Below are 26,658 nucleotides of genomic sequence, written 5' to 3'. Positions count from 1 at the left end.
CAATTAAAATGGCAAGGCATATTATTAAGGTCCCACGATTCTTCATACCTTTTCCTGACAATTACCACAAGAAACATTAAAGGCAAGATCATAGCTATAATCCATTCACTGAATATTCAATAGCAGGGTAAACACTTTCTCCTCCTTGTCTAGTAATTTTTCATTTCACTCATTACCCATCAATCATTAATGCAATTTGTGCTGTCTCACAAAGCTCAATTTTTCATTTTACATAACTTATTACAACCAATTGACTCTGTAGGAATGCAATTTTAATTAAGAAATAATTTTTAACCCCTTTATGCATGATATGACTTTAACAGAACATTAAATACACAGAGTGGATGATGTTGGCAGAAAATATCACTGCTGAGACATCTAAAATTACTGTAAATTGAATACATTGATTTAACGAAGATATTTGTACAGAATTGGTGATACTGCTGGTGGGGTCAGAGAATAAAGAGGAGCACTTTAATTTTTAACTTTTAAATACCTAAGATTTAAAAAAAAGTGGCACTATGAAGTGCTTTTACGTTCTTCATTGTCTTGTAATTCTAGTTTTTTTTTATATTAAATACATATTATTACTGTAATAGGAAAATCTCAAAGTTACATGATTTATTTTTATATTATATAACACTATATCACAAAATTAAAACATGGCATTCACATATGTGTGAAACTTTCAAAAATTTTAAAGCACTATAGAATATAAAGAGTGTTCCAATCAATTAAAAAAACCCCACGGCACTACATGCAAAAACAGATTAAAAAAAATAAATTTCTTCTGTATAGCACAGGGAACTTTATTCAGTATCTTGTAGTAATCTTTAATGAAAAAGAACATATGTGTATATGTGCATGACTGGGACATTACGCTGTGTAACAGAAATTGACACATTATAACTGACTATACTTCAATTAAAAAAAAAATTGCTTCTGGGGGAAAAAAAAAAAAGAAAAAAACTCCACAGCATTTGTTTGTAAATCATACTTTGAATTAACTATTGTTTATTGATAATAGCTAAAATGTGCTGAGTAGTAATTACGTGCCAGGCACTTGAGTGGTATTAGCTCATTTAACCCTCACAGTGAGTGACCTTGTGAAACAGGCAATTATCATTCCACTTTACAAGTGAAGAACTGAGGCACAGGCAGTTAAGAAATTTATGCCAAGAGTACACAGTGATGGGGCCACAGGCAGGCACACGGGCTGTACACACTCCAGCCACTCCCACAAAGTGGTACTGCTCTGGTATTACATTGTCTTTAAGTAGTTTTCATTATGCCTTAAAACATTTCATCAATTATTCACATCTTTCACTATACTCACACCTGACACTGTCACTCTCTAAGAGAAACCAAGTAAATCCAATGGTTAAAACTTCGCGTGCGCAATATATAGTCGTTTGTAACTAAGTGCGAATTTTGGCAAGTGTAGGCAGAGCCTGTCAAATGTTCATAACTGTGTTCTTGCTTAAAGGTCAAGGCAAAAGACTAAGCCTAGGCAATTATAATTTATTTTCTTTTGAATAAGAAAGTTGTATTTGCCTCCAATGCAAAAAGAGGCAGTGCAGTGCAGTGCATGATAACCTTACCCCTGTTCTCTGCAGAAGGATTTGCAACTATAACATTACTTTCTGTTTGTTTGTTTGTTTGCTTTTTGGGTTTTTTTTTTTTTGTCACTGTCTTACTCATTTTACACAGTTTTACTTATTTCAAGTTCAATCCTTATTCGTTTCATTCAATGATTTCTTCTGCCTTGGTCTACATCAGTCTAGAAACTTATCTGATTACTCAAGTTTAATCAACTTATTTCCTATATATTTTCATATTTCATAAGAGGAGTTGAGCCTTTCTCATCCTTCTTAAATACATGCCATGTTTGTTAAGTTTAATAAATGCTCATAAATACATATAGTTCTCACAATCACTAACTAGACAGACAATATTTTTCAGTTAACACATCAATCTCAAATAATCGTTATACCCTTGTTCTTTGACTGACCAGAGTGACCAATGAAAATTACTCACCTGGCTTGGGCAACACCTTTGTGTGTACGTAAATTAACACTTTCAAAGAAAAGCAAAAAAGCAAAAAAAAAAAAGTCTATTTTTTAAATTGTTTTTGAATTATGGTATAAGGGTTTTTTTTTTTTTTTTTTTTTTGGAAACAGTTTTAAACCACCAGTTAAAACAGATTCTGTGAACCACTTATTTATATATTTTCAACTAGGATGTAAAGTCATGGAAGAAGCAGTTGATATCTGATAGTCCATTACATTCTGGATGTATGACCATATTCTGCCAGTTTAAATTGCTTTCCATTTTACTTTGATTTCCTAGCCCAGGCTATTAGGTTAACAGCTGCTCTACTTCCATGGGAAAAGTAATTACTTCTGCTGTAGCTAATGTATTTCTTGTGCTGATTAATGTCTCTTTTTAAGCATCACTATTTTTATAGCAAATTTAGCCCCTCCATTCATTCATTCAAAGAGCTTGGCACATGGTAATCAACAAACATGTGTTGAATGATTGATTTGACGAAACAAAGCATGTATTCAGTGCCTGGTCAATAAGAAGCTCCGTTCTATACGGGGTGAATATTAGCTAGAAGGGCAAACAAGAATGTTGAAAACTGTAATTCTGTAATAGAGCATGTGTGGTGAATCTGGGGGCACAGATTCGGGATGCCTGAGTCAGCCTGACCTGAAAAGATGAGGAGTACCAACGAATTTTCATCTTGAGTCTTACTTTGAAAGTACATAAAAATCAAGCAATTATTGATATGAAGTTTGGATTCACTATCTTCTGAATCCTGTGGGCAAAGTAATGAAGAGTTGGGATCCCCGCTTTCAGGAGCCAACACCACAGGCATAGATATAAGACAAACACATAAAAGTATAAGTGTCAAAATACAGTAGTATGTGGTAAAAGACAAAAAAAAAAAAAAAAAGACAAAAAAAGAGAAAAGAACAAAAGGCTCTCTATACAGCTGGAGAAATTTTAAACAGAAATATGTCCTGTGTACAACTACTGGTAAAGCTTGAAGAAGTTTAGTATTATCTTGTAAAGACAATGTTGACATTCTCATCACCTCAGCAACTTCACTCTTGGGTACACACTAAGAGAATGTGTGTACCAGGAGACACGCATAGGACGTTCATAGTAGCACTTTCTGAAACAGCACAAATTTGGAAAACACCCACATGTACATTTTGATAAAATGGACAAATGATATTTGTAGAAAGACATATTCAACAGGAAAGATAGCACATATAATTAAATGTATAGATCAATCTGGCATATAGCATGGGCCAAGCAATCTGACTAGTCCAATTTTGGGTATCTGATACATAATAGAAGAGGTAGGAAAAGGGAGTAGGGTTTCATAGTAAAACAATAGTGCACAGTATCAGTCAGCCTTTGCTGTGTAACATACCACACTAAAATGTAGTTAACTTAAAACAGTCACTTATTCTCATGAACATATAGTTGACTGAGCAATTCTACGGATCTGATCAGGGCTCAGCATGACCCACTCACGGGCCTGTGGACAGCTACAAGTTGGCTAACTGGCTTTGTTCACTTTGTCTGGGCTTACTCATATGTCTGAGACCTTGGTCAGGACAACTGTGCTGATTCAGCTCTGCTCCTCTAGCGGTCTGGCCCATAAGTACCCTGGTGGCAAAGGCAGGAGAGCAAGAGCAGAAGTGAATATGTACAAATTCTTTTCAAGCCTCTGCTAATGTCAAGTTTGCTACCATCCCCAAGGCCAAAGCAAGCCCCATGGCCAAGCCTAAAGATGGAGGGGACAACATAGATATGGGGCAAAGGGCGTGAATGGAGGGAGGCCATTTGTTGGGTCCATTTATGTGCATATACAAAAAATGAATTGTCTAAATAAACGTTATCTCTTCCTTCACTGAAGACAGCCAGACTTCCTTCAAAATCAAGCCTGGATGACGTAAAGAGTTTTACATAAGGTCAGTCCTAGGCAAGAAAGAAGAGGGAAAGATTATGGTGAGAAGAAAGATGGAGAGAAGCGAGGCAAGCTGTTAGAGACAATGTGCTGGAGTTGAGGAGTGCGCGAGGGCTGTGCTCCAACTCAGTGGGAGTGGTCCTGATGAAGCAGAGGAGGGGCTGGAGCTTCTTTAGATTCTTGTGGTATAAAAAGGTCTCAGCAGTTCCCTCAAAACCAGGGGCGTGGGGATGAAGGGACGTAGGTTGGCCGAGTATTCTACTCAAGAGGAAGTTAGGTGAATAAACTACTTTTCTTGGCACATCTGTACCAGTGTGAAAAAATGTGTAACCTGTCATCAGACTGGTATGGTTTGGTTAAGTCAAAGAGTGGAGGGAAAAGGGGCTGAGTTAGTAGAAGCATGTTCAGGATATATGAACTAATCAATTTGGTTGAAGTTAGGGGTTTGCGTTGGGTATAGAAAGGAGAAAAAGTTGGGAAGACTAGGTGGGGACAGGTTTTTGAAGAAATTGGAATGCTAGGCTGAAAAAAGTGAGTCTCATCCCATAGGCAATGGGGAAGCACTAGAAGTTTTTTAGCAAAGATATTGAATAGCATTTCTAAATTCTTGAATGGTTTGGAAAACAGGTGAAACAGGAAAATCAGTGCAGAAGTCACTGGACAGTTATTTTCATTGCTGTTAGAATAGATTGAATTGGAGTTGGCAGAAGGAATGGAAGGGGATTTATCTGTGGGAAACACTACAGAGAGAGAGAGGGATTAACTACTTTGGGTGAGGAGAAGGTGGTTAAAGACAAGACTAAAGATCAATCTAACTGGCAGAAAGGATATAGCTGCCAATTTCACAAAGCTGGAAATAGCTGGTATTCAAATTTCCTCTGATTTTTGGTATGTCCTTCTAATCTACTGTCAAAAGAAATTTAAAATTTTTTCCTTAAGTACTGATACATGAAATAAACAAAAGCACTAGAATATATTCATGTTTTTATAAAGACATTAAACATTCCTTTTTTTAAATTATGAAAATAGGATGTGCTTTTCCCCTGTTTTGAATATTAATGTACTATCCTTAAGGATATAAATGATTCTGGAATGAATGATTAGAAATCTTCTTTGTTTTCCCTTAGAGAGTTTGTTTTGAGGGGGGTATAATTAAATTTTTATTTATTTATTTATTTATTCTCTTTATTTTTTTAATGGAGGTACTGGTGATTGAAACCAGGACCTTGTGCATGCTAAACATGTGCTCTACCACTGAACTATACCCTCCTGCTTCCCTCCTCTGTTAGAAACCTTAACACTTGCAAACCTTTTGCTCTCCGTTCATGTCATCAACACTGTTATTAACATTTAAATTGTGGTGATGATTCCTTCGTTAATCAGATCATGCTTCTATCTGGCTAAAACAAATTCCTTTGCTATCTTCCCCGTTATCGTAAACTTACAATGATTTTCAGGCAATTCAAATGCAGTCTAGATGGGGAACTGTGGCTGTGATGTTATTTCCTGTCACCAGTGCTCAATTCTGCTAAACTATGGCTCTGATCATAAAGAGAAGATTAGGAAATATTCCGTATGACCATGTTATTATTTATGGAGAGAAACACACAATTAAGTACACTATTAGACAAGATGGGACTACATCTGAATAGCATTCTTTTAAATTATATCTGTGTTTTCAGACACTACCCTATCCATCACTACTTCCCACTAACGCTCATTTTCTCCCTGTTGGACCTCTCTCTTATGCCGCTAAGCTATTTTCCTCCTACTTTCGTCTGGGGCTTCCAAATGAGGCCAGCTTTGCTGCCACATATGTTGATCAACCCTTTTGGGGGCTGTTGCCCTTCACTGCTGCCATGATTCATCCTGCTTTCTGATTTATGTGATCTTCAGGCTTCTAAATTTCCTGCTGATTTTGACCCACAGTCATGTTCTGATCCTTTGAAATCTTTGCAAATCTTGGTAGCAAGCAGTCAGCCCGTTCTGTGGCTGGTTCCCTCAACTCCTCTCTCATAGAACATGTTCAAGACCCCTCCTGTCTCTGACTGATGATCAAAGTACTGTTTCCTTTTCAGTTTCTCTTTGTTTTTCTTTGTTAGTTGTTGGAAAGAATATTTTCCTGAAGTATTTTTGAGCTTGTCTAAATGTAGTAAAAAGTGTTCAGGAAACAGAATTGATAGAATAAGTTCTGAAATAAATATGACTGCTTCAAATCAGAAGTCTCTGTAGGAGAAGGAAAGTGAATAACTTGTTGATTCCAAAAAGATAGTATGAACAAAGCTCAAACCTGGTTCTCTCTTTTTTCGCCTTAAGTAAGTACTGGTTATATAATACATCATTCTTATATGTGAACCCTGAAGTATAATCCTAGCCACAGAAAATGTTGCTACAACTTCCTCCTACAGCTCCAACCACGTTTCACAGGAATGATCTAAATGTAAGTGTTGACAGATAATAGGTAGTATTAGAAATTTACTTTCTCATAGTTTAGGCAAAACATCATTAAAAAACAAGCCTCCCTTTGGAGAATAACAACTTTGAACTTAAAGTTTTTAGACAAGAATACATTTTTCCATAGTACAGCCTTTACTAATGAAACTTTCTGGAATTCCTCTAGGTAATAACATTTTGAAGCACACTCTAATAAACTTACATTACAATGGTACCAATCAGATAATATCATCATTTGAAGTTTATATCCAGTACATCCAAATAACCAATCCAAAACTTACTTTGACTATAAAAGAACTGGGAACGTAAGTTCTGCATTCTTCTCTTTCTTCAGAAAAGAAAACATTCATTCAACAAATATTTATTTCAACGACTGCTAAGTGGCACTCAATTTTCTAAAAACTGGATTTTAAAATAGCAGTGAATAAGGCAAGGTTCTATCTTATAGAAATTAGATTTGGCTGGGGAGCTGGTCAACGGCAAATCACCCAAATAGAGATACCACTTCGATTGGTGAGAAAGTCAATAGATAGCAGCCAATAAATATAATACGGGTAATAAGAGGTTAAGAATGAAGCAGGTTAAAAGATCTGGCAGTGGCGAGAGAAGAGCATTACTCTATGCAGGGTGGCTGACATGAGCCTCACTGCAGAGATGGCCTCTGATGAGAAAACTGGCAGAAGGGAGGCGGGGGTAGGTGTAGGGTAAGAATATTCTGTAATAGTGTCAGCAACTGCCACGGTCCTATATCAGGAACCAGCTGAGAATGTTCAAGAAGCAGCTTTAGAACTCTCATCTTAAAGACACCAATCACTCCCAGTGATTATTTTCATAAAACATCAGCAAATACAGGCTGTTCAATCCCATGAATGTCCTGGGTGCTATGGTAACTACAAAATTAAAGTCTTTTGCCCAGTAAGTACTGAGTATGCTATTCAGGCATATCAATTCTCTCCTTAAATGAAGCACTTATAAAACTATAATTTAAAAAGCAAAAAAAAAAAAAGAAACTGAGATAAAGTGAAAATGAATTTTTTTGGTATGCACAAATTGAGATCGACAACTTATCAAAAAGTGAACAAATGTTAATATCACAAGACAGCAAGATCTGATCGACTGTTTAGAGCTATGGAGGTCAAGTAAAACTTGTCTAATGATTTAAGAAGATGGAAACTAAACATTTTAGCAATTGCACTAAACATACAAAAGGCACCACACTAGTTATTTAAAACATCATGCTTTGAAAACATTTGCCATTTAAAAATAAGTCAGACTGCCCTGGACTAAAACAAAGAGAGAAGTTCTATCGAATTCTTCTCACTTGCTATGAAATAATCTCCAGGTGTTCTTTCTTAGAACTTGGGCTTATTTCTTAGATAAATCATTCAGGTCAGTTGCTCAGACACAGTGGAAAGCTCTTATGTAATACAGTTGACCCTTGAGCAACGTGGAGGCCAGGGGTGCCCAACCTCCACTCGGCAGAAAATCCTCCTATTACTTTGGCTCTCCCCACACGTGGCTCCTTTGGATCTTTGGATTCAACGGACCACTGATGGTGCAGAACTGCAGTACTTACTACTGAAAAAAAAAAAAAAATCCAAGGGTAAGTGGACACACACAGTTCAAAGCCATGTTGCTCAAGAATCAACTGTATTTTCATTTTTCTTCCTCTGGACATAGAGAAGGCAAAATAAAGTGAGCAGCAAAACACACACACAAAGAGAAATAAACCATGGCCACCACCAACATCCATAATAGCCGTCAAATAAAAATGTAAATTAAAGTCTAACAATTCAGCAGAGGGTCTCAGTGCGGGATATAACTTTTATATTCTCAAGGAATTAGTGAGGATTTGTGCACTGTTATTTTCCCATCAGTCTCTGAGCATTTTCTTCCAAATAAAGTCAAATGACGTGATTAAAACTAGAAGGTTTTATTATAGTTCAAGGAACTATAATTTTTAAAAATGCTTATTTTAGTGATTGTCACTAGTTAATTGAGCACTTACTATGTGACAAGTACTGTGCCACATGCTTTATTAGTATATCTCATCGCATGCTCAGGACAATCTCAACTTTATGGTTGAGAAAACAGAGGCTAGGAAAAGTTAAAACTTGACTGAGTTTGCATGAAAAATGGCTAAAATGTGAACCCAGGTCTAACTTCAAAGCCTGTTCTGTATCATCCTGTACCCTGCTTCCTGTTTAGGAAAATGTCCTCAAAGAGAAAAATGTGGCTTGAAAGTCACTGAACTGTTTCTATCCTGCTCAGGAATGTGAACATTTCCAGCTTATTTTCCTTAAGAGAGGTCTACTGTTCGACTTAAAATAAAGAATTACAGGAAAAAAGATTTCAGAGCTGGAAGAAACCTAAAGATCACTTAGGGAGTTCAATATGTTGTTTTAAAAATAAAGACGAAGAAGCCAACGTGACTGTGGACCCAACGTGACCGGAAGGCAGAACTGGCTGGAGCCCAGGTCTCCCAGTCCAGGACCCCCTCCTGCCCAGCAGCAGCCCTCCTGAGCGCTTGGAAAGGAACAGAGCAGGGAGTCAGAAGCGGGGGATAGAATGGAGATCATGCCTTATTTCTTAAAGGGCTTTGGTTTGTTTCACATTTTAAATATTTAATGTTTATTTTTCCTTCTTGTATAAGTATCTCAACTCAAAGATACAGCAGCCTTAGGGTTTTTATCTAAACATATGGAGTAAACACATTTAGCCAAACATAACTGGTACTACTCTGAGCCAGCCTGCCACCCTCGTAAGCACATTACACACATTAAAATATTGCTCCTCCAAACAATTCTGTGAGGTAGGTTCTACTAACATTTTCATTTTGCAGATGAGGAAACTGAGGCAAAGCTACGACAGTTTTATAACTTTCCCCAGATTTCACAGCTATTAAGAGATGCAGCCAGGATGTGAAGGCAGACAGTCTAGCTCCAGAGTTCAGACCCCTAAACCACACTGTCCCCTTAAAGACTGGATGGACAGGAGACCTTTATGTCTTACCTTAAGGAATCCTCTCAAACATTTCCCTAACAACTGGATTTTTGGTAAAACAAATTTAAGTATTGTCAGTCAAAAGAAAACTTATTTGCTTTTTTTTTTTTTTCCAGTTTGAGAAACTTCAGTCTTTCACCATGAAAGTAGTAATAATGACATCACAGAAAGTCTGGAAAACAGACACAATTTCACCCATAGCTGTATTCTGTTCAGTATGTTTAGTATTCAGTATTTCCTTCCTGAATTTTCATATGCATCTGTGTTTTCCTACTATCAGAGTATAAACAACTCCATAGTGTGCATTTTTCAAATTTATCTTAATAACAGAAGCCTGATGTTTCTTGTCAGTCTTCATACTTCCTTTTAAATAAATTCCCAAATCTGTCATATCTCTTCCCATTGCCTTCGCTTTTACCACTTCTGTTTCCCCCGAATCCTTACCTCCTCTATCTGGATGACGTGCTATGGCATGAGTCAAAATGAATCTGGCGAGGTGAGGGGAGGAAATGATTCACTGAGTCACAATTTCCTGAGGGTCTAAGGAGCCATTCAATTTTCTACCCCACTGTCTCCTTCAGTAATTGATGAAACCAAGGCCGAAAAAAAAAAGAATGCAGTGACTTACTCAAGTTAGTGACAGAACTGAGACCAAATACAAGGGTCTTGGCTTTGAAACTAATGCTTACCGTACATAACCGCTATTGTACCGTCCTCTGTCTTTGCCACAATTGAGCTACATGTACCAGAGGAACAAATTAAAAATAAGTATCTTTAAATCATGTCCAAATTTTTCTTGACCTTCTGCAATGCTCAGGCACTTAACAAGCCCAGGAGTTTTGCTTTATTAACTCAGTGTCAATATTTCCAAACTTCTGAATATGCGCAGATGAATAAAAAGTACCACTGTGTCAAGTATATAGTATAAAAGTTTTACAGCAAGGCATCAGTTAAGAAGATGAAACCATACCATTCCATTAACGTGCATTAGCTGTTCACAAAATTTTATAACATTCCTAAATAGTTTTCACTATACTTTCTTGAAAAGTGCCCCAAATTAATTGAGATAACCAATGAATACTGTCTGTGGTTTCTGAAAGAAAATAAAGAAGTAGCTAATCTTCCACACTTAACTATTTGACCTAAAGTACCTTTGTTTAAGATGTCCAGATGTGATACTGAAGAGCGTCTAAAAGCAAAAAAGAGTAGTGATTTGATGCCTGAAAAGCAGGAGAGGCTAATAATGTATGTTAAGATATTGCTCCCCTGGAGAAAAATTTTGTGTTGAACAGAAAGCCACAATTTGAGCTTAAAAGTTGCAGACAAACTAATTTGTCACAGGAGAAATCAGAAAAGTTTTGCAAAGGAGTATAACAAGTTAAAACATTTAGTTTAATGGTTATTAAGGCTATGTTTAAAAATGTTTCTAATATTATAATATAATTTATTAATCACTAGTACATTAGAAAGAAAGCTGCAGTTCTTGATGATTTACATTAGTATATATAAAAATGACATGAATATTAAGGCATTTGGAAAAAGAAAGTTCACTTTATGACTTACTCTTTTTATCATTCTACAATGCCTACATCAATGTTTATAAAGTACCTTCCGACAGACTTCTCTTCTTAATGCTGTATTTAGAAAAAGAATCAATCATGTATCAAGCACCTAGCAGCACTTTGTCAGAAGTTTTGAAAAGGCTACAAGGAATGGGACTTCTATGAAATCTGGGTAAGCCAGAATGAGGTGATAAACTGGGAATGCAAACAGACCCATATGTAGCTTCAGGTGAAGGTGAGATGCCAAAACATGATTATTTTAGACAAGGACATGCAGCAGAATCCTGCTAAAAGGTTGCTTTAAAATGAGAAATCAGTTTTCCCTGGGGAAAAAACAGACTTGTCTTTTTGTCTGGACCCTCCAAGTGAGTGCTATTTTGTTAAAAAAAAAAAAAAAGATTTTCCCCCTTTTGGTCTTCACACTGTCCCCTAAACTACCTGAAGACCATAAACGTTAAATCGAAAACAAAATAATTCATTTTTATTAGAGGGCAGTCATTTCAATTTAGGAGGAAATGTCGCACTTGAATATTAAGAATGTGACTGAAGGTTCTGCCGGCATCACGCCACAGCCCGTGGATGCCGGTCCTCCGACAGGAAAGCATCGGAAGTCAATAAAACAGCCAGGCTGGGGCTTAATTATCCTGTTCTCCCTGCTAGAAATTCAACTGTTGTCTCTTCTCTGCAGCAAGAGGTGGACCCAAAGTCTTCTACACCTTTATGATGTACATTAAATGGAGTTTCATATATGACAATTTCAAAGCATTTCATTATATCTTTCATTATAACTTTACACACAGAGAATGATGAGATTTACATGGCAGTGATTTGGCTAACATTTTATATTACTGACTTTAACTGTGATAAAATTCTTCTATAGTTACATACTCATGAAGTTTTATTTATTTATTTTTTTTACTATAAAGGTAATCAGTTACAATGCAGACTTTTGGTAGATCCTGGTCATAATGCTTCCACATATTTGCAACAATTTAATTTTCTCCTTTCTCCTTTTCAGCTGCAGATTTAATTGTCCTAAGAGTCATTTATTAGTTCCATTTTATTTTACTTTTCTGATTGAGAAAGTAATATTTGAATTAGGAAAATACGATTTAATTAAAAAAAACGGGAACAGTAGTCCTGAGATTTAATACTGTTACTCAGCCACTAGGCTATGCTAAAGGATAGTCCATTGGTTCCAGAATGCGTCTGTCTTCCAGCCACTCAAGGAAGCAGGAAGGGAAATTCAAAAGCTGAATGTAAATTATTTAATCACTCAAAACCTAGCTGGAAATTCATTTAACATATTTATGTAATAGTTTATGTAATTTCGTTTACATAACATAAGCCCAAACAATAAATGAACCCAAATTTTTACCAAATATATATCACGTGGTAATGTTCAGTTTGGTTTTGAAAGAATGAAACCATCATTATGTTTATGTTATCCAAATTAAATGTCTATTTTCATTTGCCTGTTGTCAGTCCTATTAGAAAAAAACTATAATGTGCAGTCAGGGACTGATCAATGATCAGACACCTGTATTTTAGATTGGATATATTTTTCTTTCTGCTTCAAAAAAAAAAGTCATTTTAAAATGCAACAATTGTGATTCAAACACCATTCATTTCTTTTAGATATTTTTTACATTAAATTATGCTCTATCCTCTATAAATTGTTTTAAAACTTCTAAACCTTTAGTGTCCTTCAACTTATGAAGGCACATGACTGTCATCATTTTTTCCTTAAAACTCTAAGGAGCACATTATTATCATCTCATAATCATTATTCATATTAATATCTATTCTTGTTTACTCACAGTGGGAGGTACTAGGGGTTCAAACAGGCCTATGAAACTTAAACAGTGTAGTCGAGAACACATAAAAATATAGATAACATTAATGCATATACTTATTTAGGAATAGTACAGGGGCCACATACATATAATAAATGAATAAAAGGAAATACATGTTAAAAGAGTTCACATAAGAGATACGCTTGTTGCCCATAGTATTAAAACAGAGAATAGGTTTTTATGAGTTTTAAGTCCCAAAGGATTTCAAAGTCTGGTTCTGAAAAGTGCTCCAAGGATAAAAATCCATAACCCCCCTGTGTGTTTAATCTACTTTTGACAACTCTATCTGTAAGAGGAGTTTGCTGTATTTTAAAAGATAAATTAATCTTTTTAAAACTTGTCTGTTTTCAATTATTCATTATTCATCTGTTAATCATCTGTTATAGGATGAATTATTGACAGAACATAATCCAGCCCAAAAGCAAAATGCTATTAATCTGCTGCTCTTATTATGTTATCTCATATGATAGAGCACTTGGAAGAAAAAGGTTAGTTGACTTTCTCTTCTTAAATGTAACTAAGTTCACTAAAATCCATCTATGAAGCACTACAAAAAAGATGAATATGGTTCATGCTGCAGGGCAAGTCATGTTTTCCCGTATACATCTAAACACAGGGATGATGTTCAAAGTATTTAAAACTGTTACCACACAGGCACTTGTGGTAAATAAAGCACCTGCCCTATCTCTGCCCACCATGATAAATTGCTATTACAGCAATGTTGAAATTCTGGTTGATCATTATTATTCTGTCCAACACTGGAATTAGATTTTTCGATTAATTATTAGGGAATATGATATTCTTAATTATGTTCCGTAACACACCAACTAGCAGAAAAGCATCACAGATATTTTCAGTCCTGGAATTTCTCCCTTTTATATCCCATAACCTCGAGTTACCTGAATGTCTGGAAATACCTGTTAGTATCTTTTAGCAATGGCAAATAATGATAAAGTTCTTGAGCTTTACAGATTAAATTCAGAGACTGTGGTACATTCTCTTTTGTCATCTCCTTCACCTGTAGTGAGGTTGGGCAGAAGCCAACTCCAGAACCATTCTAGGGGGTCCTCATTTAGTCAAAGGGCTCTGAGATGTAAACCAATTCTCCTCCACTGCAAAGGAGTGAGTAAAAAAAAAAAATCAAGCCTTGGAAGGTGACTGGATTGTACCACCTGCCCTGGAGCAACCTAGAGCAAGAAAACCCTCAGGATTAGAGCAGAGCTTTCTTTCCGCAAGAGCTGAAGGCTTCAGAACTTGCTGTGTGCCCAACTTCATGTTCAATCTTGGTTCGTGGGACATTCTGAAGGCCCTAAGAGTATTCATCATGGCTCTGCCCATGTGCAAATTAGGAGCTGTGTTGGCGTTATGATACATAGGTTCCCGATGCTTGTGCAATTCATCAAGAGACTGAGTTCAAAATCGTAGAGAAGAAACTACAGTTCCTGGAACATAATGGGTTCCCTTCTACTTACCTCTGGTTTCTACTGGTCTCTCAGCACTTTAGCGCAACGGTACTGTAACTCTCTAGTCTTAAAGCACCCTTTGCCAGCTATACCAAAATTGCCATGAATGGCTAATAGCCCTTCCAGATCTCCTGCCTGTGTACATGCTACGTCATGTGCCTAGATGGCCCCTCCTCCCCACTGCCCGCTTGCTGAATTCATCCTTCAAGCTTCATCTCAAAAGTCAGGTGTCTTGTGAGACTTTCTCTGACTAACTCCAGGTGTTATTTCCACCAGAATCAGGTGTTATTTCCACCAGTTCCCATTCCTCTCTTACAGCACGTATCACTCAATATTAGAATTATTTGTACACAAGCCTGAATCCTTGGCTAGCCAGATCCTTCAGGCCTGGGATGATCTCTTAAGGAGGTTTGTCCTGGCTGGAGCAGAGGAAGTGCTCCATACCTGTCTGCTGTATGAATCAACAGTGAGCAGGTAGGTGGGTGAATGGAGAAAGAACTTTAAACAGTAAGTTCCGGGAACTCCACTGTCATCACGAGCTGACTCCTGGTTAGACTGTGCTTTGCTGCGTTACAGATGCCATAACGTGGGACACCCAAAGTACTATTCCCTTTCTAAAAGCCCACCCACTGAGGTGCTGTGTCCCTCAGTAAGACTAGGTCTGACACCGCATACACCACTGCAGACCCAAACCAAGGAAGCAACATCATCCTTAGAGTCTCAGCCCAACTGTGGTAGATAACGTCTGGGCTGCCTTCTGCTCAGAGCCTCATTTTGTTTTCCCTGATGGTCATCCCAAGAATCCGTATCTTGTCGACTTATCAGTTAACTCTGCCGCAGCATTGGTGATCTGGCTCCAACCAAAGCCAGCAGAGAGCGTCTCTGTACAGGAATGCAACCGCTTCTCTCCTTAGTAAGAAAAGTCGACACAGCCTTTCCTCATGGCTAACACCCCTGTGCTGCGATTTGGCTGTAAACCTGAGAAAGACCTGGGTTTTTTAAAAACTCATTTTATTGTAGTCAAGAGTTCAGATCTGTTTCCTCACCAGCCTCACAGGGAAAAAGAACCTCTGCGGAGATGGATGTTGACTCTGACACACAGAATCCCCAGGGGACGGTCCCTGCACTTCTAGTTATTCGCCAGCGTCAGTTTCCTCCAGTATTGATTTAGTTTCTCACTCACATATTAGATGGATACTCACGCCCCTCCCATCAAAACTTGTACAGCCTCCTGAGTTATATCTGAATCGCTGTTTAGCTTTAATGTATTCTTTGTCAGTTTAACTATTTCTGGGGATCTGAATGCTAGACTGGTTTCAACTATTACTGTGTTTCGAAAAATATTTCTTAGAAGTTATCAATACATCACTGTTCTTTATCAATGTAAGTGATGTGTAACACCAATGCAATCAAGCACCAATATTATGATAGCATGCAAAAGGTTATATTAACTAAATACCCATGTATTTAGCTATGAAGATGTCCACAGATTAAAAAAAAAATTAAGTTAACCTATGTATGTCATTTTTGGGGAGAAAAACTCCATGTAAAGGACTGATATATTGGCTCTTGGTAAAATGACAAAAGCGATACAATGAAATGAAATCCAGTAATTCAGGAGAAAAATATCTTCAAGTCCACACTCACCCACTATGCTTCATATGTGGTGGTTTATCCATTCGCACTGCCAATTTGATTTTTAAGTCAGAGTCCTGGCTATTTTTTGGAACTATCATTCGGTGCAACTCAGCTGACTTGGAGCTATTAGAAGTTGGGTATAATATCACCTGTAAGGGACAAATAGGAAAACATTTAGGTGCACATTACAGAATGTCTAAGTAGAACTGAAATCTTTTCTCTACATTTTCCTATTTGAAAAGGTGGCGTCACGCCTGAATGTGTCTAATAAACCATTTCACTCCCATCACAGCAGATGGGTTTTCAATACAGATGCATTTATTTTTTTGACAAATATGTGCTTTCATATTATCACATAATGAGTTTTCTTCCTGTGCACTTCTTAATGAGTTAATAGCACAGAAGCTACAGCTGAATTGACAGTTGAAACATACTTAATAGACACCTATAATTTCAAGACTACTCTAAACTCCTCAGGGCAAAGAAGTTCAGAAAGAAATATCCTTTGAAATTACAGATAGCATGCTTAAAAAGCAAAACCAATTACCTGAAGCAGCAGAAATACACCTTGTGTTTTAATATTTTCATTGCAAAAGAGTATTAAAGGAAATCAGCTCAATTAGAGATGGAAACTACTGACCATAGCACATTTTCTGCTCTAGAGTGATACCAAAGAAGGATTTGTTCCCCTGACTACGTGTTTTCAAAACTATAAAGATGATATTATGATGATTGAAACAAAGTAATTACTTTTAATAAAACTGCCCGGTTATCAGGTGATTATTTCACAACACCAACACAGGAAAGAAAAGCTTACTCTTCAGATGTTAGGCGTCATATAGATTAAAAGAAAGTGTCTTCCCCTTTTTAGTCAGTCATGACACTATTTAGACACGGCATATTTTCAGCCTTAATGGATATTTTTAAATGGGAGCACTATATTCTGAAGGATAAAATAAAGATATGAAATGCATTACATTATATTTTAAGCCATTCTCATTTTAAACCAACATAAAAAGTAAGTAAATTTGAAGTTTCTGTGCCAATGGAAGAATTATAAACATGCTCAGGTATGTAAAATGTTTTTAAAGCACAACATGGCAAATGAATTTGGCACGCCCCGCTGAAAATAAAATCTTCCTTTCCATGTATAAGTGGAAACCTTCACTGAGAAATCTTCAAGCAAGGCTCGTTCTCTTTCTAGGAAAGACAACATAATCATAAAGGCTTCTCAAACTATTCTCAACTTCCAAGTTGCTAACTATATCTACTATTTTGAGACTTTTCTCAAGCCTATCCTAAAAGCCACACCTACGTTCAGTCCAGCACATCTGCACACTTAAGCATACAAAGGCTCATCCAAGAGCAGATTAAATGGCATTTGTGATGTTTTCAAGAATTACGATCAGATTCTAGAATTAGTTCTATCTGACTGCTAAACTGTCCAATGGAGCACTTTACAGATTCTTTCTCAAACAACAGTAAAAGAAAATAAGTTGATGGTTTTTGGCTCAAATCAGTAGACAAAGGAATGTCATTTTCAACTCAGAAGGTGATTCCAAAAAAGAATTGAGGACTAAGATAGAGCTATACATCCTCTATGGCTAAGAGCTGCTATTTCCCCAGCAAGTCTGGAGAGCTTTTCCTCTTTCTCCCCACCCCATCCTTAAAAAAAAAAATTTTTTTTTTGGCATGAGCCACCTACAGACTTTATTCCCTTTTAATTCTTCTTTCTATGTTTATATGAAAATTGGTATTGTTCCAAACTCTAAAAGTCTTATACAGGAAGAGAATATTTAAACTAAAACTTTTGACAATTTCTCATCCTCTAAATGCCAATGATAGGCTACTAAGTAAGGTCTCCAAATAATTAATTGCAGTTGATCCCCAAATTAAGGATCATCCTGCTACTGAATACCATCACTTCTGCCACATTTCAGTTTTCCAATGGGTACTTCTAACTGATGTCAGGGGAAGGATTTATTGTTTATCTCTGTTCAGTTAAACAAACATTTGAGTGTTTACTATGTGGGGACACAGAAAGGTGAAAGAATACAGATGGCTCCTCAAGGAGCAAGGAGCTGATGGTCTCTTCTTAATAGCATTAAAAACTCAGATAATTGTGCAGTGGGGAGGGTATAGCTCAGTGGTAGAGTGCCTACCTAACACGCACAAGGTGCTGGGTGCAATCCCCAGTACCTCCATTAAAATGAATAAATAAACCTAATTACCTCCCCCACCAAAAAAAAAAAAAAAAAAAAAAAAAAAAAACCTCAGATAATGTCTAATGATTTTACCTCTTTCTGATTTTGTTAGTCTCTGGGTTTATTCGTTCTCTGTTCTATCACACAGGTAGCTAATTCCCTGTGTTAAATTTCCTCCATTTGAATGACCCAGAATTGTCTCTTTTTCTGAACAGACTCTGACAAAGGTATGAACACTGGCACATATAACAAATGAAGGCCCATAGATATGAAACCTATTACTTCTAAAAATGGTAATGGTAAAGAAGCCCTGACCTTAATCTTAAAAGTGGTCTGTGAAATGGTTACCAGGTTTCCATATCGCACAAGAAGAAAGTGATTGTACTCCGTGATTGTACTCATGATTCAGTCATGAACAATAACAGACAAGGAAGAAGCTCCCAAATGTGTAGTGCTCAAAGGGCCGGGGAGAATAAAGGACAAAAGATTTCTTTTCAGACACATGATAAGGATCTACTCAAGAGACCCTGAACATTGCCAGGCAGGAGGCCTTCACAGTGCCTGCCATGACAGGGTTTCACTGTTGTTCTCATTGGACAATCACTGCTGTGTATTTCCCACTTCACATTTTTTTTTTTTTCAAATGAGATGCTTCAGTGTAGCTCTCCCCACTCCACTCCTTGCCCTCCCCACCGCCACTGGTTATATATTGGGTTTGTGCTTGAGCAATGTGGGGAGGGACAGTGGAACAACAGGCAGTTAACATACACTTTAGTTCACTGGTCCCTGGCTGCAAAGACCCATAGCTGTACCTGGACTGAGATGTTGGACTCTGGACTGGAGGTAAGAACAAAATGAAACTTTGGGTTGTTTCCCTTGAGTTGAAGTGAACGCATTCTATGTGTAGGAAGAAGGCTAAGAGAACTGTTGTTATCTTAGGCTATATAGGGTGAGCTCATCTAATTGTCCACCAGAATTCATGCTTTCACTAGTATGGAACTAGTGCTAGGAAGCAGCTGGCTCCCCATAAGTAAGGACATATGCAAGTTCTAGCTAACGGAATACAACGAAAAGTGGTAAGTCATTTTGGGGAATGAGATTAAGGTATAGGTATGCCTTCTTCATTCGTCTGCTAGTCAAATGCAGAGGACTCCAATGCTCTAGGAAATGAAAGAGCCATAAAACAGAAGAAATTAGAGCCCAAATCACCACGTGAAGGAAATCTACCCATCTATCAGGAACACCCATAGTAAATTGTTATACAGGTACTATTGTTTTAAATTATTGAAATGTCATCATTTGTCTGTAAAAGCATTTAGTAGTATACTAACTAGTAGGTTAAAACAGTTTTGCTTCCTAAGACTGTCACAGGTAGTAAGTGCTTGAAGAATTTTATTTCATAATAAATAGATAAACAGTTCTACTTCAATAGGACTTAGTTCATGTTCAGAAAGGGATGTCTCATGTTGATGGTACAATAATTAAAATACTTACCAGACACAACAATTTACTAAGGATTCTTCTTGAATTCTATATTCACACCTAAATTAAATCATAGCTCTGTACAAAACAGTTAGCTTCTTACGTTATTTAGCAAAGTAGTTTGTTCTTCACTACTCATTTCTCCTAACTTTTCTACACACATTTCTGCTTCTGCTAGTTTATTTTTGTCACCAACACTTTAAATGCCTTATCACTTAGCATAACACAATACATTTTATGATTTCTTATCTTAAATATAAAGCCAGTATAGCTTCTTCATAAAAAAAAAGAAAGTCAGCATTACTTTCCATCTTTGCTAAGGTGTAATGGAAAACAGAAATTTTTTTCTCCATACTTTGCTTAAAATTCTGTCAGATTTAACGCAGAGGAAGAAAAAACTTAAAAATAGAGTGTAAATATACATATAAACATAATATTTAGACTAATACGAGGTTCTGAAGGATCTTTCTCTTAAAATATACTTGTACAAGCTAACACGTCCACATTGTTTTCCTTCTACTAAGATACACTAATTAAAGCCAAGCCATGGACATTTGTACATACATCACACTAGTTGAAATTTATGACCTATGAATTCACGACTTTCTAAATTTCTAAAGTGTTTCAACAAAAACGTGAAAAAACTAAAAACTGAGGGGGAAAATCTAGAACTGAGAGGGACAGGCTCAGGTGTGAGGAAAACAATTCACTGCCTTTTCCCATAAATCTGTCTTAGTCAAGAGGAAGTAAAAAAGACCACATGGTCACAATAACTGCACTGTGGTCTTGGAGTAAAATAACAAAGGAATGTATTTGGTACGAATCTAGCTCAAAGATGAGTGCCATCAACAATTCTTGAAGGAATCAGGACATATCTCAGAAAGGAATCACTGTTTCATTTGGAAGTCTAAAAAAACATGTAAGATTTATGATTTAAAAGACATAGTGAAGGGACTGAAAGAGGCATGAAGCTGTTGGAACTGAAGCACGCTAAAAGTGGCACCCTGAAAAAAAAAAAGACACACAATCCTGACGCTGACATTCTTACCACTACCTTTGGTTCTCAAGTCCTTCCCCAAGCTTGATGGGTCAGCTCTTTCTCTGTTCTCTGGACCTATTCTCAGTCAGTTTCCATTGCTCCCCACCAAATGGCAAGCAAGCAAACAAAATAACAAACAAAAAAAACAAAAAAAAACTTCAACTGATACAATTTCTCTTCACATTTTCTGCCATGTCAGTTCTCTACCTCATCAAAAGGAAAGGAGAGAACCCTGTGGAACACTAACTTTTAAGGGTTAGGAAAAGGAAGAGAACTCTATAATTGAGACCAGAGGCCAAGGAGGCAGAAAGAAAAACCAGAAGGCTGTGATGCACTATATTCGAGGAAGAGAGTGTGTCAGGGAATAGGAAGTGGCCATCAGTAACAAATGACAATCAAGAGATCAAGCACAGGAGTGATGGAAAGGCTATTGTTAGTTTTAACGACAGAGAAGTCATTAGAGATCTCAGCAAGAGAAAGTTTAGGTGAGGTCAGAGTGTAATGGTTTGAGGGATACAATCTATTCGAAGAAAGGGGGAAGACTTCACTTAACTCTTAAGTGAACAAAATGAGGCAAAATGAGCAAGATCACTTTGGCTAGAAGGAGCATCTCGTGCAAAGGCAGAGGGGATGAAGATATTGTCAGGGAGCTTGAAGAGGGTGAGGAAATGGGAAAGTTGTGCTAATAGGTGAGATCAGAAAGGAAGACTAGGGAGAGACTGTAAAAGCACATGCTTTGCTAAGGAGTTTGTCTGTTATCCCATAACACGTAGTCAAAAAATGCTTCTAAGCCAGAGAATGATATAATTAAAATTTCACGTTCTCCTGTAAAGAATAATCCTCTTCTATCCAGCTGTGCAAATCCTGGAGAGGAGTCATGTGAGTCAATGTGTGGTCAACTGCCGAACACCCAATTACTAAATGACATGGCCTTAGAAATACATCTTTAAAACACAGTAAGAAAGGACTGAAAATGCTTTTAGCTGGAACCGTTTCAATTTGTGATTAAATTTTTTTGCTGACAATCAGGTGTCCTAGAGACATAGGGTATTTTAAGGAAATGCCCAAGGGAACACCACTCCAGATAAGCAGAGCTATCTCTATGAGAAACCTTGACTTCTGGGGTTCCGTTGACATTTTTCTCTTTCTCTTTCAACTGACAGTAATCTTTATAGTTTAGCAAAGATTCATGATGACTATTCCTTGTGAAGCTTTCAAGCACCTTCTTGAGAGATTAGAACCTTGAGAAAGTATATACCGTGAAAGGGCTAACTGCATTTACTTCATTTCAATAAACTTTTATTTAGCCCAGGTTAATAACTAGCATGTATTTTCTCCAATATCAAAGCCCTATATTTTCAGTGTGTGGAGATGAATTGTAAGATTTTTCTGAGAGAATTCTACACCCTTCTTAGTAACATTTTCCAGTGTTTAAATACACTTGAGGTTGCTTAGTCTAAATTATTCCTCCTTTGATTTAATATCACCGTTTCCTGTCCTACTTAGCTGAAACAAATAACACCTGCTCACTCTCACTAACACAATGCTCTTTTGTATATTGAAAGATTAGCATTAAGTCTTCTGTCAACCTTGTCATCCGTGGGCTAAATCCAGTTCTCTTTATTTTCAAAGCTGGAAGAAGCCTGGAATTTACAGTATAGAACTGATCAAACTCCCAACCCCTTACAAAATGTGTTCTTGGTCTGACAGAGAATTACACAGCTCCTTCCTTCTATACAGTACTTTTTTGCTGTTGATAAGAAAGGTTTTTAAGTGGTAGAGTGCATGCTTAGCATGCACGAGGTCCTGGGTTCAATCCTCAGTATCTCCTCTAAAAATAAATAAGTAAACCTAATTACCTATCTCCCTCAAAAAAATTTAAAGAAAAGAAAAAAAAGAAAGGCCTTTTTAAGAATATGAAAACGAATATATGTGTTTATATGCATGACTGGGACATTGTGCTGTACACTAGAAATTGACATATTGTAACTGATGGCACTTCAATATAAATAAATAAATAAATAAATAAATAAATAAATAAATAAATAAATAAATATTAAAAAAAGAAAGGCCTTTAAAAAATGAGTAAAAGAAAAAAAGGAAAATATTAATTATATATATTTTTTGGCATAAACTTTTAAAAAATAGAGATTATAAGCTTCGTTATTTCCATGATGGGAGTTGGAGAGATAGCATGAATAAGGAACAGCAAGGTGTGTAAGTTATTCCCAAATCTTTTCTAGTATCTCTGCTTAATAATGAACCATCACAGGAAGGGGCTTGTGGAATGCGTTTAGCAGAGTATGCTCCCTAACGGAAGGAACTACTGTGTGATACACAGAACAGTTCACCTGTGGCTCATAGGGTAATTTAAGCCAGTAACTTTAATCAAGCCATTTGTTGAAAAATTGAAGTATAGTTGATTTACAATATTGTGTTAGTTTCAAATGTACAGTACAGTGATTCAATACTTTTGCAGATTATATTCCATTATAGGTTATTACAAAATGATGGCTATAATTCTCTGTGCTACACAATATATTCTTGTTGTTTATCTGTTTTATACGTAATAGTTTGCATCTGTTAATTCCATACCCCTAATTTGTCCCTCTGCCCTCCCCTTTCCCTTCTTTCCTTTGGTAATCACAGGTTTGTTTCCTGTATCTGTTAATCTGTCTCTGTTTTGTATATACATTTACTTTTTAGTTTCCACATATAACATGTAGCATTTGTCCTTCTCTGTCTTACTTCACTAAGCATAATATTGTCTAGGTCCATCCATGCTGCTTCATATCCTATACTAGACACTTACCAAGTACATGTTGGCTGACTGCTTGGTTGGTTGATTGGATAAATAGGTGGAGGCTTAGAGAAATTAGAAATAAAAATGCAAACCTGAAATTGATACTTCACTGAGGTGAAAAGAGAAAAAAGCTTGCCAACTAAAGTATTGCCAAAATTTGGTAACAGAACATAACAGTAGTAAATGCCAAAATTTGTATGCCATTTACTTGCCAGTCTCTAAAAATTTATGAAACTCTCATCTTTCTATTTCTGGACTGTACCAGGTAAAGTAATAGTCTCCCAGAGATGCCTAGTCCTAATCTCCCCAGAACCTGTGAATATGTTACTTACATGGCAAAGGGGAAATCAAGATCACTAATTAGCTGGCCTTAAGAAAGGGAGAAGATTCTAGATTATCCAGCTGGGGCCAATGCCAATGAGAGAAACACTTGACCAGCCATTGCTGGTTCTGGAAATGAAAGAGGACCATGCATGAGCCAAAAAATACAGGCAGCCTCAGCCTCTAGAAGCTGAAAAAGGTGAAAAATTGCTTTCTCCCTTAGATCCTCTAGAAAGGAACGCAACCCTGACAACACCTTAATTTTAGCCCACCAAGATTCGCTTTGAACTTCTGACCATCACAACTGTAAACATAATACATACGTATTGTTGTAGGCCACCAAGTTTTTGGTAATTTGTTATTCAAGTTGCAATAGAAAACTGATACACAGACAATAAAAGCTGAGATTCGGTTATAAAAGAATACTAAATTTAGGTTTACCTTTTAAATTTTTTCTGCTAACCTTGTGATTCAAGGATATTTTTACATACTGATTTCTATCATTCTTTGATTACTTTAACAAGATGCTTTTGTGTGTGATTATTTCTGTCACATTCCTGAAGCATTCTGCTTGTATAAAATCTTTTGAAAATTTTTTTCTCATCTTACGTTAATTAATTTAAACAAAGCTTTGACTTTCCTTATCATAAATAAAAAATAAACATAAAAAAGGATTCACAATGAGACAAATTATTTGCGTTACTAGAATGGAAACCACCATGCATTTCTAACAAATTTCAAGTTCCATACACCCAAATGATCAAGGATTATATCTTCTATTTCAAAGTCTAAAGGCATAGTCAAGTCTGTCACTATATTTTTCATGGCTCAATTAAAGATACTGTCTTTCATTCATCTTAATAGATCACTTTCATTGCTTGTAGTGTATTAATTTCATATTTCTCCTTGAATGGAGCAATATATCCCGTCACAGCAACATCTGTATCTTTAAGACTTATCTAGACAGGAAAGCATTATTATTATTCTTGATCTATTCCCCTCAGTCATAAATTATGAATAGCAGTAACCTTTCTATTTCCTTACCAATATAGTTTCTATTAGAGGACACTGCATGAGTAGCTTTATTGTTTCTTTTTACTAGTCTGGTTATAATAATGCCTGACATTTATGAAGAACTTTTCAACTCAGTGTCTCAAAGTGCTTTGTGAAATTTAAATTAATTCTCACATCACCCTTAAAAGATAGGCATTGCCCTGTTATGTAAATAACTTGACACTGAAGTTAAATGAATAGCTAAGGAGAATTACTTCATGATTAACAATAGACACTTTCAGTTTTACATTCCCTCCCTAACACATTCCCGTACTTATTTCACAAACATTATAATAACTAATTTAGCTCTGTTTTCACTCTTTGGTTATTAAGCACTATAAGAATTCTTAGAGCCAAACCAATTTTATTTCTATCAATCCATACATACAATGGTAGAATGAAAAGGAGGAAGTTACAATAACATCTAAACTTGGATTACTTCAGCTGCATTCTTAAACTGAAGACAATTATAGCAAAATGTTTGAGGATTGACCAATTTACAGATAAATATTGGTATTTATACTAAAAACCAACTACCGCCTCGAAGAGTGAGGGTGAATTATTATTTTCCATTTGAATGAGAAATCGATGCGAGGTCTAATAATTACAACCTAACAATCTGCCAAAATAAGATTCATGAAAATCTTCCCAATTTGTCATTCTATATGTATGCAAACTAGTAGAAGTCATTTGAATCATGGAAAAGGAAGACAGACAGGAGAGTATGAAGTTAAGAAATCTTGATGTTACATTTTCACATGCTCCAAAGAACTGAATGAATTAAGAAAAATATGATAAGATGGAAGGGTGGTGGGGAATAAAGGTCAAGGCAGAGGAAGAGAGGTTAAGTGGGTTTTCATGCCCTCATGGCTGTTATGGTGGAGCCAAGACCAGAATAAATGTCTTCTGGAAGAAGGTTTCAAACTTTTCAGATTGTGATGCTCAACAACCAACTAAGTTGAATCTTACATCTTTGATCTAAAGACTTTTTTTTTTTTTGACTTATACAATACTTATAATAAAAGCCATCAGGGAATAAAAGTACTTAGTTGTTTTGCTGTCCATGCTAAACACAATAAAGGTGGTTATTCTTGAGTGGTTGGTTTTGGGCAGTTCCAAGATTTACAGGGACTTCTTAATGCAGTAACTAAAAGGAGACATTAGTAATGGACTTGAGGATGTCCCAACCTGCTTCTCCTGCATATCATAACTAAGAGATGGGCTGAACATCTTAGAACCTACTCTTGTTACAGGATCCAAGCTAGATATCATTCTGCAGTTGATGAGTTAGGGAGCTCAGGTGTCCAAACAAAAGCAACTTACTCTACTGTCTACTATAACCTTGCACAAAAGAAATGAAACTGAACCAAACTTCAGGAGATTTGTTCACTTGTTCATCTGTCACTCCAACAATAATTGGACATATATTGTGGGTCAGAAGCTGTTAGACAGCTGATGTTGCTGAAATAATATGTCTAGGTCTTACCTAAAATGGGAAATGGAGATATAATATTGTAAGGTTCGTAAACTATGCATGAAGTGTTATAAGATCATCATAATATCACCTGAAGTTAGAGTGTGATGAGTTAAACACTTAAAATAACAGTTATCAATAATAAGCCAACAAAGAAGATAAAAAATAGAACCATAAAAATATTCAATTAGTCTAAAAGAGGAAGAAAAAGAGGAAAAAGGAAATAAGGAACATATAGGATGGAGAAAAAACAGGTAAATGACAGATTTAAACTTAATCATATCATATCAATAATCATATTCAAATATAGTTTAAAGTACT

At 36.3% G+C, this 26,658-nt stretch overlaps 1 protein-coding gene across 6 annotated transcripts in view; it reads right to left on the bottom strand.

The window, feature by feature from the left end:
• CADPS2 (calcium dependent secretion activator 2) overlaps nucleotides 1-26,658 on the bottom strand; it is a 449,680-nt gene that overhangs the window by 188,933 nt on the left and 234,089 nt on the right. For all 6 annotated transcript variants that reach the window (XM_074367152.1, XM_074367154.1, XM_074367149.1 and 3 more), the window contains exon 8: nucleotides 15,971-16,110. In XM_074367152.1, coding sequence (XP_074223253.1) covers nucleotides 15,971-16,110 — 140 coding nt within the window. The remainder of the gene's footprint in view (nucleotides 1-15,970; nucleotides 16,111-26,658) is intronic.

Source organism: Camelus bactrianus, chromosome 7 (genome assembly GCF_048773025.1).
Source record: "Camelus bactrianus isolate YW-2024 breed Bactrian camel chromosome 7, ASM4877302v1, whole genome shotgun sequence".
In the NCBI taxonomy this organism is placed as follows: domain Eukaryota; kingdom Metazoa; phylum Chordata; class Mammalia; order Artiodactyla; family Camelidae; genus Camelus; species Camelus bactrianus.
The sequence above is the reverse complement of the archived record's forward strand: the minus strand, read 5'-3'. Positions and strand labels throughout refer to the sequence as shown.